The sequence below is a fragment of the Giraffa tippelskirchi genome, chromosome 4 (genome assembly GCF_054371585.1).
Source record: "Giraffa tippelskirchi isolate mGirTip1 chromosome 4, T2T-mGirTip1v1.2.pri, whole genome shotgun sequence".
NCBI lineage: Eukaryota > Metazoa > Chordata > Mammalia > Artiodactyla > Giraffidae > Giraffa > Giraffa tippelskirchi.
Genome location: NC_137278.1, coordinates 5,255,224 through 5,268,303, shown reverse-complemented (window position 1 = coordinate 5,268,303; position 13,080 = coordinate 5,255,224). Strand labels below are relative to the sequence as shown.

Genomic DNA, 13,080 nt, shown 5'->3' with positions numbered 1-13,080 from the left:
ATTTTACTTGTATGATTTCCAAATTGAGAGGATCTGAGGTAAAGCTGACTGCAGGGTGCTTGGTACGCGATACAGGCTAAGGAGTAACATACCGTTCCAGGTGTCACCTGCTGAGCACTCACAGACCTTGTCAGCTGGAGCTGTCCTTACTGCCACTTCCAGGTGGGGAAACTGCGGACACTGAGAAGGGACCACAGCGATGGGGACAGAAGGCCCTTCACCCCTCCTGCCCTCAGGGTGATCAAAGAAAGGAGACAGCTCAGATGGTCACTTTGACACACGCGGCATGCGGTGCACACACAGGCGGCCGCGGCTTTCATCCGTGTTTATTTTCCTTTCATATAAAAGTTACAGGTTTGAAATGTCTGCAGGAAGATGCCACGATCAGCCAGTTAGTCTAGTCGGGGATATATTACAATGTAATAACACTGGGGGGCGGGGGGGGGCGCTGCTCAGAATCAGGGTTTAATTCGGACCTGGCGCGTGCCTGCCTTCGGCCTGACCCACTCACACCCGCAGGTGTGAAGGGACCCTGCAGGGAACCAAATCCTCCCAAGGGTGTCTTTGTCACACAGGCTGACTCGTACAGCTGGCTTGGCCCCTAAGCCAGACAAACCACACAGCCAGGCTGGCAGCGCCCAGAGCCAGGGATGGGTCTCCAGGAGGTGGAGGTGGGGAACCCTGAGCCCAATAAGTTAACACACACACTGCACCTGCTGTCCTCACGCAGGGGGGTCACCTGGCCACGCCGACCCCTGGTCGGCCTGCCTGCCACCCTGGTGAGGAGGGCAGGTGTGGGTGCCCGGTCTGCTCTGAAGTGAGGGGCGGCGAAGCGCCCCCCCCTCCAAGCGGGGAGCTGGGGGGCTGAGCCTGCATCTCGGCCCTGAGAACCGCAGTCCACATGGTCCTTGGCCCCAAGCCACGGAGGCCCGGCTCCGCACAGGCAGCAGCAGCGCCGGCCCGGCCGGGACGGAGGTGGGGGGAAGGCTGAAATGAGAGGACTTGAAAAAGCGGGAACAAACTAAAACCCAACCCACACAGTACTGTTCATAAACAGCGACTCTACACACACACACTCCTTAAATAATAAAGTGACGCGTTCCGCCCAAGGATCGCTGCCGAGGGGTCGTAGCTGACATTTCAGACTCCTCCCCTCCGTGTACAGGACCGACAGCTGCTCGATAAAAACTGTCCAGAAACCCACGAAGGACTCAGTGACAGGGCTGTTTCTTTAAACAGTTAGCAGAGATTGCGTCCACTCTTTCTTTCGTTCTGTTGAAACTGGGCTAAGCCTGGATAGAGCCTGCTGTTTGCCTGCCTGAGTCCCAAACCCAGGAGCAGTGGGCACTCAGTGATGTGAAACCAATCGGGTGGTGGGCGGCCTGCCCGCACGCCGAGGCCTGGCTGGCACAGAGTCCAGTGGGCACGGGAGGCTCCAGCCGGCCGCCTCTGTGTGCAGAGCCCCCACTGACCTTGCCTCGGATTGTCAGCCTCAGCAGCGAGAGTGGCTCAGGGGGAAGCGCAGGGTGAAACAGCAGCTGCCCCTGAAGACGCCATGACTCGCGGAGGGCCGCACGGGCTTGGTGGGCGGGTCTCCACAGCGGGACCCTGTCCTCCCATGGGAGAGCTGGCCACGCGGCAGAAAGGGCTGAAGAGCAGCCCCTCTGGCCCCAGCAGGCTGGAGACAAGGCAGGAGGGGAGCCCACAGGAGATGGAGATTAAGGCACACGGCAAGTGACAGAGGCGGGGACCGCCGGCCCGCCCTCCCCTCTCCTCTGAAGGGACTCACCAAGAGCGCCGGCCCTGCTTAGCTGGAGTGATCCTTGGGTGGTCACGGCCTGCCTGCCCAGCTCCTGTGGTGCCCGGGTGTTGGGGGGTGAGGGTGGGGGAGACAAAGGGGCGAAACAGGACCGACACGGCTGCTGCTCAGGCCCAGTGAGGGCGGGCCGGTACCATGAGCGGAGCCCCAGCTCCAGGGTTGCGGAGGGGCCCCTGTCGTACCTTCTGGGCCAGGTGAGCAGCGCTCCCATCCTCTGTTGGAAAAGCAGCGCGTGGGGAGTGAAAGGAGTCTGCCCGGTCTCCCTGCCCGCCTGCCGATCCCGTCATTCACGGTCACCGGGCGGGCAGCCCTGGCCCGCGGGCCCCTGCCCCTGTGTCACGACAGCAGACTGAGACGGTGCCCCGTCCCTCTGTCTGCTGACCACGTGCTCTGCGGCTCCTGGGCTCAGGGAGGGGACACAGGCAGAGCGGAAGACGGCGCGAAAGCAGAACCCCAGCGAAACCCACACCGCCGGGTCACAGCTCAGCCGTGAGAGCCGCCCGTGGCTCTGCCGTGGCCGGGGGTCTGCTCTGTGGAGGACGGAGCCGGCCGCGGGCTCCGGACGCCTGCCCAGCAAGGCAGGGGCCTGCCCGGGCCGGGGCTCCCAGGCCAGGACACGGGCCGCTGCCACCGCACAGGTCCAAGGTCCCCTCAGCCTCGGAGCGGCCCTGCGCCTCTCGAGCGTTCTCCTCGCCCGCGGCACCTGCCCCTAGGTCTTCTCTTCTCGGTCTGTCTTCCTCCTCGTTATGTTCCTGGGTTTGATTTTCAGAGAGAGTTCCCATAGGGCCTCCTCGGCCAGGTGGTCACTGAAGTCGTTGAAGAAGTTAATGATGTCGTCATTTCTCCGGATGTCGTAGTGCCTGGGGGAGGAGGGGCGGCCGTGAGGGCCACACCGCCCCGGGAGCCCTCCACCTCCCCAGCGGACTCACGGGGCCCTCAGAGCTAGGGGCTCCCCTCTGCTCGGGCCCCAGGGAGACCCCGCCAGCCCCCGGGACGGGACCCCCCGGGACGGCCACACTCACGCCTGCTGGAAGCACCGCATGCTGTCCAGGATGTTGAACTGCTGCCAGCGTTTGGAGAAGTTCACCTTCCCGTCGATGTAGTCTGGGTTTCCCAGGTGGACGAAGGTGAGGTCCTGCAGGATGAGCCCCCTGGGAGACGGACAAGCTGGTGAGCACCCTGGGGGCGGCTCAGAAGGCAGCGGTTTACGGGCTGGCGCCCCACGAGCATGTCTGGGGTGCTTGTGCTGCTTCTGGCGGGAACTCCTGACTCCCAGGCTCTGGGGCTCCAGAAAGGCGGGCTCAGGCCTGCCTGCTAGGTGGGGAGCCCAGCAGGTACAAGTAACAGGGTCGGGAGGACAGAACCCCGAACTCGGTGGTGGTGGCGGTCAATGCCCCGGGTTATCAGGTGCGGTCACGTGCCTTCACACAGAGGGCATGAGGCCACCTGACGAGGGGCAGGGCGGGTCTTCCACAAGGAGCTGGGGTGGGAAGGGGCATCGGGGTAGGACGGAGGCAAGGAGGTGCTGTGCGCTCTAAGAGCCGTGTTTCTGAGGGACGTGCCCCTGGACACTCAGCCCCGGGTCACTGCAGAGTCTCCTGTAGGTCTGGAAGTCCCCGCTGTCCGCTACCATACTAAGGGATCTGACATGCACAGGAAACCCACTTAGCTCTCATTTTTCCTGCTGTTTCCCAAGCATACGTGCTGTGGATTCTTTTTGGTGAAAACGCCTACCTGCGTCCCGGCCCACAGGGGGACCCGTCCAGAGCTGCCTCAGGCAGGTCCTCCCAGGGTCCCTGGGGAGACTGGAGGGACCTCGGGCTGCTGTGAGGTGCGGCCAGGCCCAGGGCAGCTGAACCGAGCACAGTGCCACCAGCGGGGGCAGAGAGGTGCCACACGCCTGTCCACACGTGCGCCTGTTCACACGTGCGCCTGTTCACACGTGCACCTGTCCACACGTGCACCCTCACACGCTCAGGGATGGGCAGGAGGGAGGAGCAGCGGGATGGGGAAGTGGGGAGACCGAGCCCTTGTCGCTGGACCCTCGCTCGTCTCCGCCGTCTAACAACGAGCACGTTTTAAGTTAAATACAAGCACAAGCGTCCAGGTTGGAAACCTTTCCTTGCGGGTTTCTCTGTGGGGCAGTGAGTGAGGGGAACCCGGGGGAGGCTGTACTCACAGATATGGGATGCAGGGCGGCTCCACCTCCGAGAGGGCGGCCCGGTAGGCGCGAAACGAGGACGAGCTGTCGATCAGCGTGCAGTACTCGGCCAGGCCCTGGTGGGAGGACGTGCCGTCCGTGAGCGCGGTGACAACACTGAGCACCAACCCAGAGCCAGGCCCCACCTGCCCCGGGCTCAGGCAGGCCAGGCCTGCTATGGACACAGGGCCGTGGGACCTCTCGGGCCGCTGCTTGGCTGTGCTTAACGCTGCAGGCCAGGCTGTGCTGCTCCCACCCGAGCCTGCCTTCCCGCCTCTCTACACGCAAGGCAGAGCCCACCGGGGAGGGCAGTGACCTTGCTGCCCCTGCATGCTGTGTCCCTTCACCTGTTAACGTGCCTCTCACCTTGATGTGTCACCTCCTCCAGGAAGCCTTCCCTGCCTTTTCAGGCCCTCTTATGTGTTCCTGGAGCAGCTGGGGGGAATGTCCCACTTCTCCAGACACCACTGTCTTGTAACTGTCCCTCTACATTGCCGGGAGACGACTCCCAGGGAGCCCGGCCAACACCCAGCCCCATGGGCCTTGCCTCACTCCCCAGGAACAGCTCCCACACCAGGATGAAGGTGCCCCAGGACTTCTGTGATGTGGCCACACTGGCCTCTGTCCTGTGCTCTGTCCCCTGATGGGAATTCCCCTCCCTTCCCAGGACGCTCCTACTCAGGTCTCAGGGTGACCAGCACCTCCTCGGGGCCTCCCTGATCCCAGGCTGAGCCGGACCACTCGGTCACATGCTCGCTCAGCACCCGGTCCTTCTCCCTGAATAACTCCACCTCACAGCAAGTCTGGTCTGGTCACAGGGCGCGGCCTGCCCGCAGCAGCCCCTGGGGAAGCTGGGCCTAGGCACGGCTCTGTAGGGCAGGCGACCCGGGCACTGCCTCCCACGCCCACAGGGCCCAGTGACTGCAGACTAAGGGGCGCCCGCCCACCTCCGAGGTCTGCTTCTGCCACTCCAGCCTGCGGATGGGGGCCGAGTCCAGCGCCGACAGGATGGCCAGGTAGGAGTTGAAGTTGTTCAGCTTCCGTAAGTGCTGCGGGGAGGGGGAGGCGGCTGTGAGGGCGGGCAGGGACAGGCGGGGGGCTGCCTCTGGGGAGGATGCCCGAAGTTACCTTCATGATCTTGATGAACTTCAAGAGCAGCCGTTCCCTGTCTTGGGCCTTTTCCTGTAACATGATTATCGACCGGACCCTGCACAGACCGAGGGGAGAGAGACGGCTGAGTGACTGGTCTCCCTTCAGGCCCCTGGCTGGTCCTGGCGGCCATGGGAGGTGGGCGCCTGCCCCTGCTGGCCAGGAGCCCCTGCCCACCAAGGGTCAGTGCTAGACTCCAGGATGGGGATCAACCACATAGATGGGGGTGTTCCTGGTGAGCGCTGACCCTGAGCACCAGGGTGGCTGGAAACACCCCATGACTGGCCTCAGGATCAACTCGGGAGATGAGGGGGCGTGTGGGTTAAGAGGCCACCTTGAAGGCCACGAGGAAGGCTACCTCTCAGAACCTCAGCCACAGCCCAAGGCCAGGCTTGCATGAGGACCTCACGGTGGCCTCAATCCCGTGCTGCCCAGAGGATGTGCCCCCCGTCTGACCTGTCGGGGCACCGGCACTGAGGTGCCTCCGCCTTGAGGTCCGTGGCCCTGAAGGGCCCCATCCACCCTCCTAGGCAGGACCCAGGGGTGTGTCTGGAGCCCCCAGCGCCCAGCAAGGGGCAGCTGGCAGCAGCACTCAGGGCTGTGTGGACCGGAAACTGCCTGGGCCTCTGCGGGGTGGCTATGCCGAGTGCGTGCTGAGGAGCGAGAGGCTTCTAGGGGAGCAGAGGGGAGCAGGCCAAGGGGGAGAGGCCCCGCTTTCCCCCAGCACGCTGTCTTCAGAGCGCTTGAAAAGTCCCAGACATTCCCTGGTGCTGGCGATAGTCTGTGTGTGGGTCAGGACGAGCCTGCCTGACCGCCACGCCCTGACCGTCTTCTCGGAGCCGAGAGGCTGTGGGCACCTCGAGTCCCACTGTGGAGCCAGCGTTTCTGCTGTGCTCCATCGTAAACACTCTGTGGGGCTTCACCCTGCTCTTAAGAGTTTAAGGCTGAATAAAGTATTAACAGAGCCACTCCTTTGCTGTTCTTCAGGCAGAGTCAGTGTGTGGATCAGCCCTGGGGCAAAGCTAAGACCCTTCCCTGCCGCCATGGATGGCAGACATTACTGACCAGTCCTGGCCGAGTCCTCAACCAGTCCCCAGAGGGCCCTTCTCAACGTGCACAACACACTCTGTCCTGTCCCTGCCCTTGTCCTGTCCTGCCTCTGGGTCACAATGAAGGCCCACAGGGCTCCAGGAGCAGGGAGGGATGAGAGGGCACCCCTTTCCCCGGCCACGAGTGCTCTGCGAAGGCAAGAGAGGCCCGTCTCACCAGTAGGACATGTTGTTGAAGTGCTCCGTGAACTGCGTCAGGTTTGGGCTCTTCTCCTCGTTCTGCTCTTTGGCCCAAAGCAAAACCTCAGGAATCTGAAAAAGGAGGTGGACCAGCTAGAACCCGGGCCCTCCGGCTCTGCTGGGAGCGGCGACTCCTCTCACTTGGGGACGAGCAGCGGCACTCACCCGGGCCAGGGATGGCCTCCCCTAGCCCCACGCACGGTCGTACCTCTATTTTATAAAAGAGCTCGGCATCTAACAGAGTCAGCTGCTCTGCTATTTCATGGCTGTGGAAGTCGTGCAAGGTCCCGGGCCTGGAAGACAGAGGTGCTAGATGAGCGGTCAGTGGACGGTACGGTGGGGGCCCCCCTGCAGGCCTCAGAGCTGAGGGAACACGACCTGCTTCACAGCCACACAGAGACCGAGATGCCAACGAGGAGGCAATACACCAACAGACCCCCACGGCCGCGGGAGAGGGGTGGGTGGCAGACTGGAACCTGTACGCAGATTCTCAGAATGGTCAGGATAGCACAGGGGCTTTTGAGAATTACTGGTAACAGTGGCTATGTTAGCACCAGAAAGAACCCAGTGCTGACCACAGCCTGAAAGGCATCCCTGTCCCCTGTCCTGGGAGCCCACACATGCCCTGCCACCCCCATCCTGTTAAAATGGGGTGGCCCACACATCACCACCCTGGAAGACAGGCCCAGCCTGGGGCACCCCTGTGGCCGGCCCTGAGGCACCCCGTCACAGGCCCGGTCAGAACCGGACGTGGGGCCATGGGGCCCGGGAGGGGCTGTGCTGAGTGAAACGGGAGTGGTGGCCGCCAGCACCTCTCTGCAGGGGGCGCCCGGAGCAGCCGGGCGCACGGCGGGGGCTCACCTGGCTGCCACGCCCCGGGCCGCCAGGGGCTGGTCAGAGTTGGCACACCGGAGCAGCTTCTTCTGGTCGACCTTGTCCAGAATGTTCTTGCGGAGCACACGTGCCAAGCTGAGCTCCCCACTGCGCACCAGGCGAAAAACCAGCTCCATCAGCAGCTTCAGGATCTCTTCCGTCAGCTCCACCAGGCTAGAGGCCCAGTGGCCATGCGGGGCAGCGCAGGAGGCAAGCACAAGAGGAGAGCTGCTGGCACCGGTCCTGAAGCCCCCAAGACCCTGAGGGCCACGGGATACCCCGCAGCAGAGCTGGGAAACCACTTGAGGGAAGGGAGCGGCAGAGGGTCTCAGGGTGGCTGCCTGCACCCTGCATCCTGCCGGCAGAGCTCCCGTGGTGACAGGTAACTGCCGTCCTCTCGGGGTGCTCGCAGGCACCGGATGAGCATGAGGGGCCATGCTGGGCCTGGGCTTGGAGACAAATCCTGCCCCGGAGGAGCTCCGGGCCCCAGGGGGGTGATGGGTCAGGAGGCCATCTGGGCTGTGCAGACTGGACACCCCAAGATCCCCCTGCACTTCCTCCACACACAGTGTCCCAGCCCCACCCTGTGGTCACTGAGGCCACTCCCCAGCAGAAGGTAACCTCCCTGAGGGCAGGGCCGGGGGGGCTCTCTGGACCCAGAAAAGGGACCTCGTGCTCTGTTTGTTAAATGAAGGGAAATGGCCAAGTGCCACTCAGGGGAGCAGGGGCAGCTGAGGAGGGCGGAAGAAGGTCCTCCCCGATGCTGGTGGCCGAGGGCACGGCCCCCGTGAGGGTCAGGGCCAACTGGTTCTGAGGGGACAGGTCATCCTCCCGGAGCTCCTGTTGAAGCTGGCAGGGGTGAGCCATCCAGGACCCCAGGCGGGGCGGTGGGCAGGTGACCCAGGAGACGCAGGTGGAAATGTGAAGGGAGGCTCAGGTCTCTGGGGAAGCCTGCACCCCAACGAGGACCCCGACACCCGTGGCCTGCCCTCCCTCGGGCAGAAGGACTCACCAGAGCTCGTCCACCACCCGCACCAGCACGAAGAACGTGTTCTTGCTCACACGTTTCTTGAATGTGTCGGCAAAAGGAGAGAACTTCTCGTACGTGGAGCCCGAGTTAAAGAAACAGCTGTCCTCGCGAGCAGGGGTGGGGACTTGGGGAGAGGGCCGCCCTCCTCTGGACCTCTTCCTGAGCGAACCCTGGGAACATGGGGAGGGCGGAGGCCTGTGCGGGGCGGCAGGGCTGCGAGGTGGGGTCAGCCCGCACCTGTTTGAGCCTGAGGACCACACTTGACCACCAGCCTCTCCTGCCTGCAGAGCCGTCCCCTGCATGCCCAGGCCCGCCTGTCTGCCGGGGTGGACCCGAGGCCCAGGCCCGCCTGTCTGCCGGGGTGGACCCGAGGCCCAGGCCCGCCTCTCTGCCGGGGTGGACCCGAGGCCCAGGCCCGCCTCTCTGCCGGGGTGGACCCGAGGCCCAGGCCCGCCTGTCTGCCGGGGTGGACCCGAGGCCCAGGCCCGCCTCTCTGCCGGGGTGGACCCGAGGCCCAGGCCCGCCTGTCTGCCGGGGTTGGACCCGAGGCCCAGGCCCGCCTGTCTGCCGGGGTGGACCCGAGGTCCCTGTGACGCACGGACACACGGCTGCCTCGCTGGGCTCAGGCAGAGGAAAGCGGCTCCCTGGGGGCGGCACACAGCCCGGCAGGGCAGGTCTCCCTCCACTCTCGTCGTCCGTCCCCAGGTCTTCCCCAGCTCCAGAGACCCACCGCCCTGGGGCGGCACGGCTTCTCACTGCCCTCCTGTGTTCGCTGTCTCCGGACCCTTCTTGGCTCCCTCCCACCCGCTCTCTAGAAATGCACTCAGGAGGGAGTCACAGACCAGGGGCCGCGCCGGGGCCTGCCGCACCAAGGGCTCGCCAGCCAGCCGTGCCCAGGGTCTTGACGCTACGACTTGTCCGTTGAGATGCCTGAAGCGGCCACATAGGGTAGATGCTGAGAAGCTGGGTCTGGGAGGCCTGGGCATGGGCGCGTTCCCTCCACACTGCCATACGGGTCCCACGACTCTCTCTGAACCTCACTCCCTAATTACACACGGTATGGAACAGCGTCAGGGCACTGCCTTACAGTAAGTTCATAAAAGGGTATCACAGCCAAGTGAGGTCACCCGTGCAGCGCTCTGCACCATAACCGACTTCTCAGCAAGTGTGAGTCACTGTCATTCACTGAGCCAGGCCCATGGCCACTGCAGGTGTGAGGCTGGAGGGCTTCATGTCTGTGCGTGGGCCATCCGGTTCTCAGGGACCAGGGCCCTGAGGCAGGGTCAGGGGAGAGGGGAGGGCCAGAGACAGAAGCTGAGCGGGGGACACCTGGGCCCTGGGGAGGGAGAGGAGAGCTGGAAGGACTCAGGACTGTCCGCCCAGGGCCCGGCTGTCCAGCAGGTGGCAGCCACGGGCTGTGATGCAGGACAAGGCCGGGAGGGGACCCACTTCTGGGACAGGAGCTCCAGGTCAGCCTCAGCAGGAGGGGCAAGGCTGCATCCGAGAAAGAGGCAACCGAGTGGGTCCCTGCTGCCCTTGGGTCTTCCTTGGCCACTGCCGGGAGGCGTTGTCTCTGAAAGGGTGAGCCCATGGGGCGGGTGCTGACTGCGGCGTGGACGCCGAGCTTCTGTCCACTGCTGGGCCTGCCCCCGGGGTTCCTCACTGGAGTCACTGATGCCTTCATGTCCCATGCACTTTGTACCTGTCACGCCGGCGCCTGGGGCTCAGCTCCTAGAGGCCACATGTGCCAGGGACCTGGGCCGCCCAGGGGCCCAGATGCTCCCTCTCAGGGTGCCTTGTGCTTGGTCATGTCCGACTCTGTGCGACCCCATGGACTGCAGCCCTCCAGGCTCCTCTGTCCATGATACTCTCCAGGCAAGAACACTGGAGTGGGTTGCCATTCCCTTCTCCAGGGGATCTTCCGGACCCAGGGATTGAACCTGTGTCTCCTGCACTGGCAGGTGGGTTCTTTACTGCTAGCACCACCTGGGAAACCCCTCAGGGTGTACCAGGTCATTCTTTCTCAGAATCACCCAGTGATCACAATGGCCACCAGGCAGCACCCTCAGCACCCTCAAGCACATCACGTGACGTCACTCGGCCCTCTCAAGACAGGAATGAGGCTCAAAGGAGTCTGGCCTGAGGCCACAAGCCAGGACATGCAGAGCTGGGCTGAGCACTGCTCCTCATCACTGCCTCCCCACCGCCGAGGGCTCTGTGAAGGAGGGGTGGGGCGGGCAAGGATATCTGTACTGCAGCTTCTTGATGAGCTCCTCAGGGGTGATGAAGGTCCTGTAGGTGGTCAGGAAGGCCTCGCAGTACAGCACCAGGTCTGGAGGGAGGAACAAGGACCAAATCAGCCAGCCCGCCACGGGTGCGGGCACCGACGTGCAGCACAGCTGCTGCAGGACGTGCCCCCGCCTCTGACCGGACACCGAGGGCCTCGTTTGCTCAAAGACTTGATTCAAGTCTTAACCATCACGAGCAGAGAGAATACAATTCAGAGTCGTCCGCAGGGCTCTGAAGCTAAGACAGGTAACACTGAGGGGCGCAGGGCCCAGGAACGACCGCCTTGTGAGGCTGAGGGGGAGGCCTGGGGCTCTGCCTGGCACGCTGCTGGACACTCCGGGTGCAGGCTCTGGTGCCAGGGGAGGGCGGGCCCGCTAGGAGGAGCCTGGCCCGGCGGCCAGGTAGGGCTCGGGCTGGCACCTCCCACCCAGCACTGCTCCTTCCCTTCGGAGGGGCTGCTTCTTGCCGGGGATTCCCAGCCTTCCAGACGCACAACAGTCCATTTATTTACAGCTGTGACATGCCCTCCTAACCAGGCAGTCTCTGGCACTTGAGGAAAAAAGTGGGGAGTTTTAAATGCAGGTCCCTCCTGGAGACAAAGAACCTGGTCAAGCTGGTGAATGAACTTCAGGTTATCCTGTCTGGAGCTAAGGTTTGATTCCGGATTTGGATCCCAAGTCTGTGGTCCTCCCCATGAGGCTATGGCCCTCCCCGTGAGGCTGACCTGTGGTCCTTCCTATGAGGCTGACCTGTGGTCCTCCCCATGAGGCTGAGTGCGCACTTGCTAGACACAGACCACCATCCACTGCCTTCTCTCATCCCCCCCAACTCGCTGGGGGGAGGCCTCGAGGACCCCACTTCTCCGGCTGAGCAGCCCCACCTGGTTGAGCCCTGGCTCTTGTCCCCTGCCCTCCCTGATTGTCCCCAGGACAACGAGGGGAGAAGCCGCCCCTGCACCTGTGTCGGGGGCATGCCGGGGGAGCCCGGCCAGTGGAGCAGTGACCTGCGGGGGGCTCACGGCTGGGGCCATAGTGGGGTCAGCGGCACTGGGCTCTGGCTCCCTCCTGGACTCCAAGCAACCCCCTCCACGATACCACCCCACTCTTGTCAAGATTGGGCTTCTGTTCAAAGAGGAATGAGGAAGCAGAGATGGGTCCAGCACCAGCCAATGCCTGCTTCTGGAAGAAGGGGTCTGGGGCTGCACCCTGAGACCAGGACCTCCAGCCAGTGGTGTGGTCTCTGGTCCGCAGGCAGCCACTGCTCAAGGAGTTTGCTATGGCCCAGGGCCTTTAACTCAGCGTCCATCCCAGGAAAAAATGACCGGAGCCCCCAAATCCCTCCACGGAGAAAAGTGAGCGGAAGCCCCCGGGGACAGCAGGGCCGCCTCCCCCAGGCACAGTTGGCACCGGCTGGAAGGTCTCCGTCTGCCTTGCCCACTGGGCTCCCTCTGGCCTGGGCCGCAGCCTGCGGCACCCGGCAGGTCGGCAGCTCCCTGCTCCAAGCGGAGGCCTGGAGCTGGCCCCCGTTCAGCCTCTCACTGCCGTCAGAGGCCAGGTTGAGGCCGGAGCTCGGGGTGGTGCAGGAGGCGTGGAGGCGGTACTGCGGGGGCAGAGCAGAGGCTGTCCCGGGATACGGAGACCCCCGAGCACTTCCTACGTGCCAGCTCACGCAACCTCCACACCCACAGGGCGCCTGACCGCCTCACAAAGCCGAGTCAGCTGAGGCTGGGCAGGGGCCGGCGGCCACCTGGCTGGGGTTCAAACCCAGGGTCTTCAGGACTGTACGGCGCTCGGGTCAGAAGAAACCCGGAGGGCAACAGCGCGGCTGCTGAGAGTCTGTGGGAGCCGTTTCTTCTTTTTCTCTATTTTTCAAATTTTCAGCAATGCAAACAATTAGTCTGGTACTAATTTCCTAATTTAAAATTTTCCATCTGGGTGACATACTTGGGAAAACCTGCTGTCAAAACGCGAGGACCGGGTCGAGTACAGACATGAAATTGGTGGGTTAGGGTTTCAAGACTGAGGTGTTTCAATTCCCCTACTCCTTACTTTAACACTGCTGTTCCATCATCTTTCTGACAATTTAAAAAACGTAAAAAGGAAATGGATGTGGGGGAGACGGGCCCAGCTGTGGGCGTGTGTGTGTGGCCCCTCCTGCCTGACCAAGGTCACGGGCCTCACAGCCCGCGCCCTCCCAGGACACAACCTGGAAAGACTGCGCCTTCACCAGCAGACAGACAGGCCCTGCTTGTCCAGCCCTCCTGCAGGACCGGGGCGGGAATGGGGTGTCTCCGTGCTGAGGGCGGGGAGCCTCGCTCAGGGCCGGTACCACTGCTGTGGGACTGGACAAGGTGTCTGCCCACAAAGCTCCCAGAGGAAAAAGAGATGAAGCCCAGTATGCCCATCAGGAAACATCAGGAGAAGCATCAAAC

At 63.4% G+C, this 13,080-nt stretch overlaps 1 protein-coding gene across 30 annotated transcripts in view; it reads right to left on the bottom strand.

The window, feature by feature from the left end:
• Positions 1-267: 267 nt before the first annotated feature.
• Positions 268-13,080, bottom strand: part of RAPGEF1 (Rap guanine nucleotide exchange factor 1) — a 245,696-nt gene continuing 232,883 nt past the window's right edge. For all 30 annotated transcript variants that reach the window (XM_081594660.1, XM_081594634.1, XM_081594651.1 and 27 more), the window contains 10 exons: positions 10,608-10,692; positions 8,343-8,435; positions 7,319-7,504; positions 6,666-6,750; positions 6,435-6,529; positions 5,148-5,226; positions 4,967-5,068; positions 3,999-4,096; positions 2,842-2,970; positions 268-2,679 (listed from right to left, as the gene is read on the bottom strand). In XM_081594660.1, the coding sequence (XP_081450786.1) occupies positions 2,529-2,679; positions 2,842-2,970; positions 3,999-4,096; positions 4,967-5,068; positions 5,148-5,226; positions 6,435-6,529; positions 6,666-6,750; positions 7,319-7,504; positions 8,343-8,435; positions 10,608-10,692 (1,103 nt within the window). In that variant the 3' untranslated portion in view covers positions 268-2,528. The remainder of the gene's footprint in view (positions 2,680-2,841; positions 2,971-3,998; positions 4,097-4,966; positions 5,069-5,147; positions 5,227-6,434; positions 6,530-6,665; positions 6,751-7,318; positions 7,505-8,342; positions 8,436-10,607; positions 10,693-13,080) is intronic.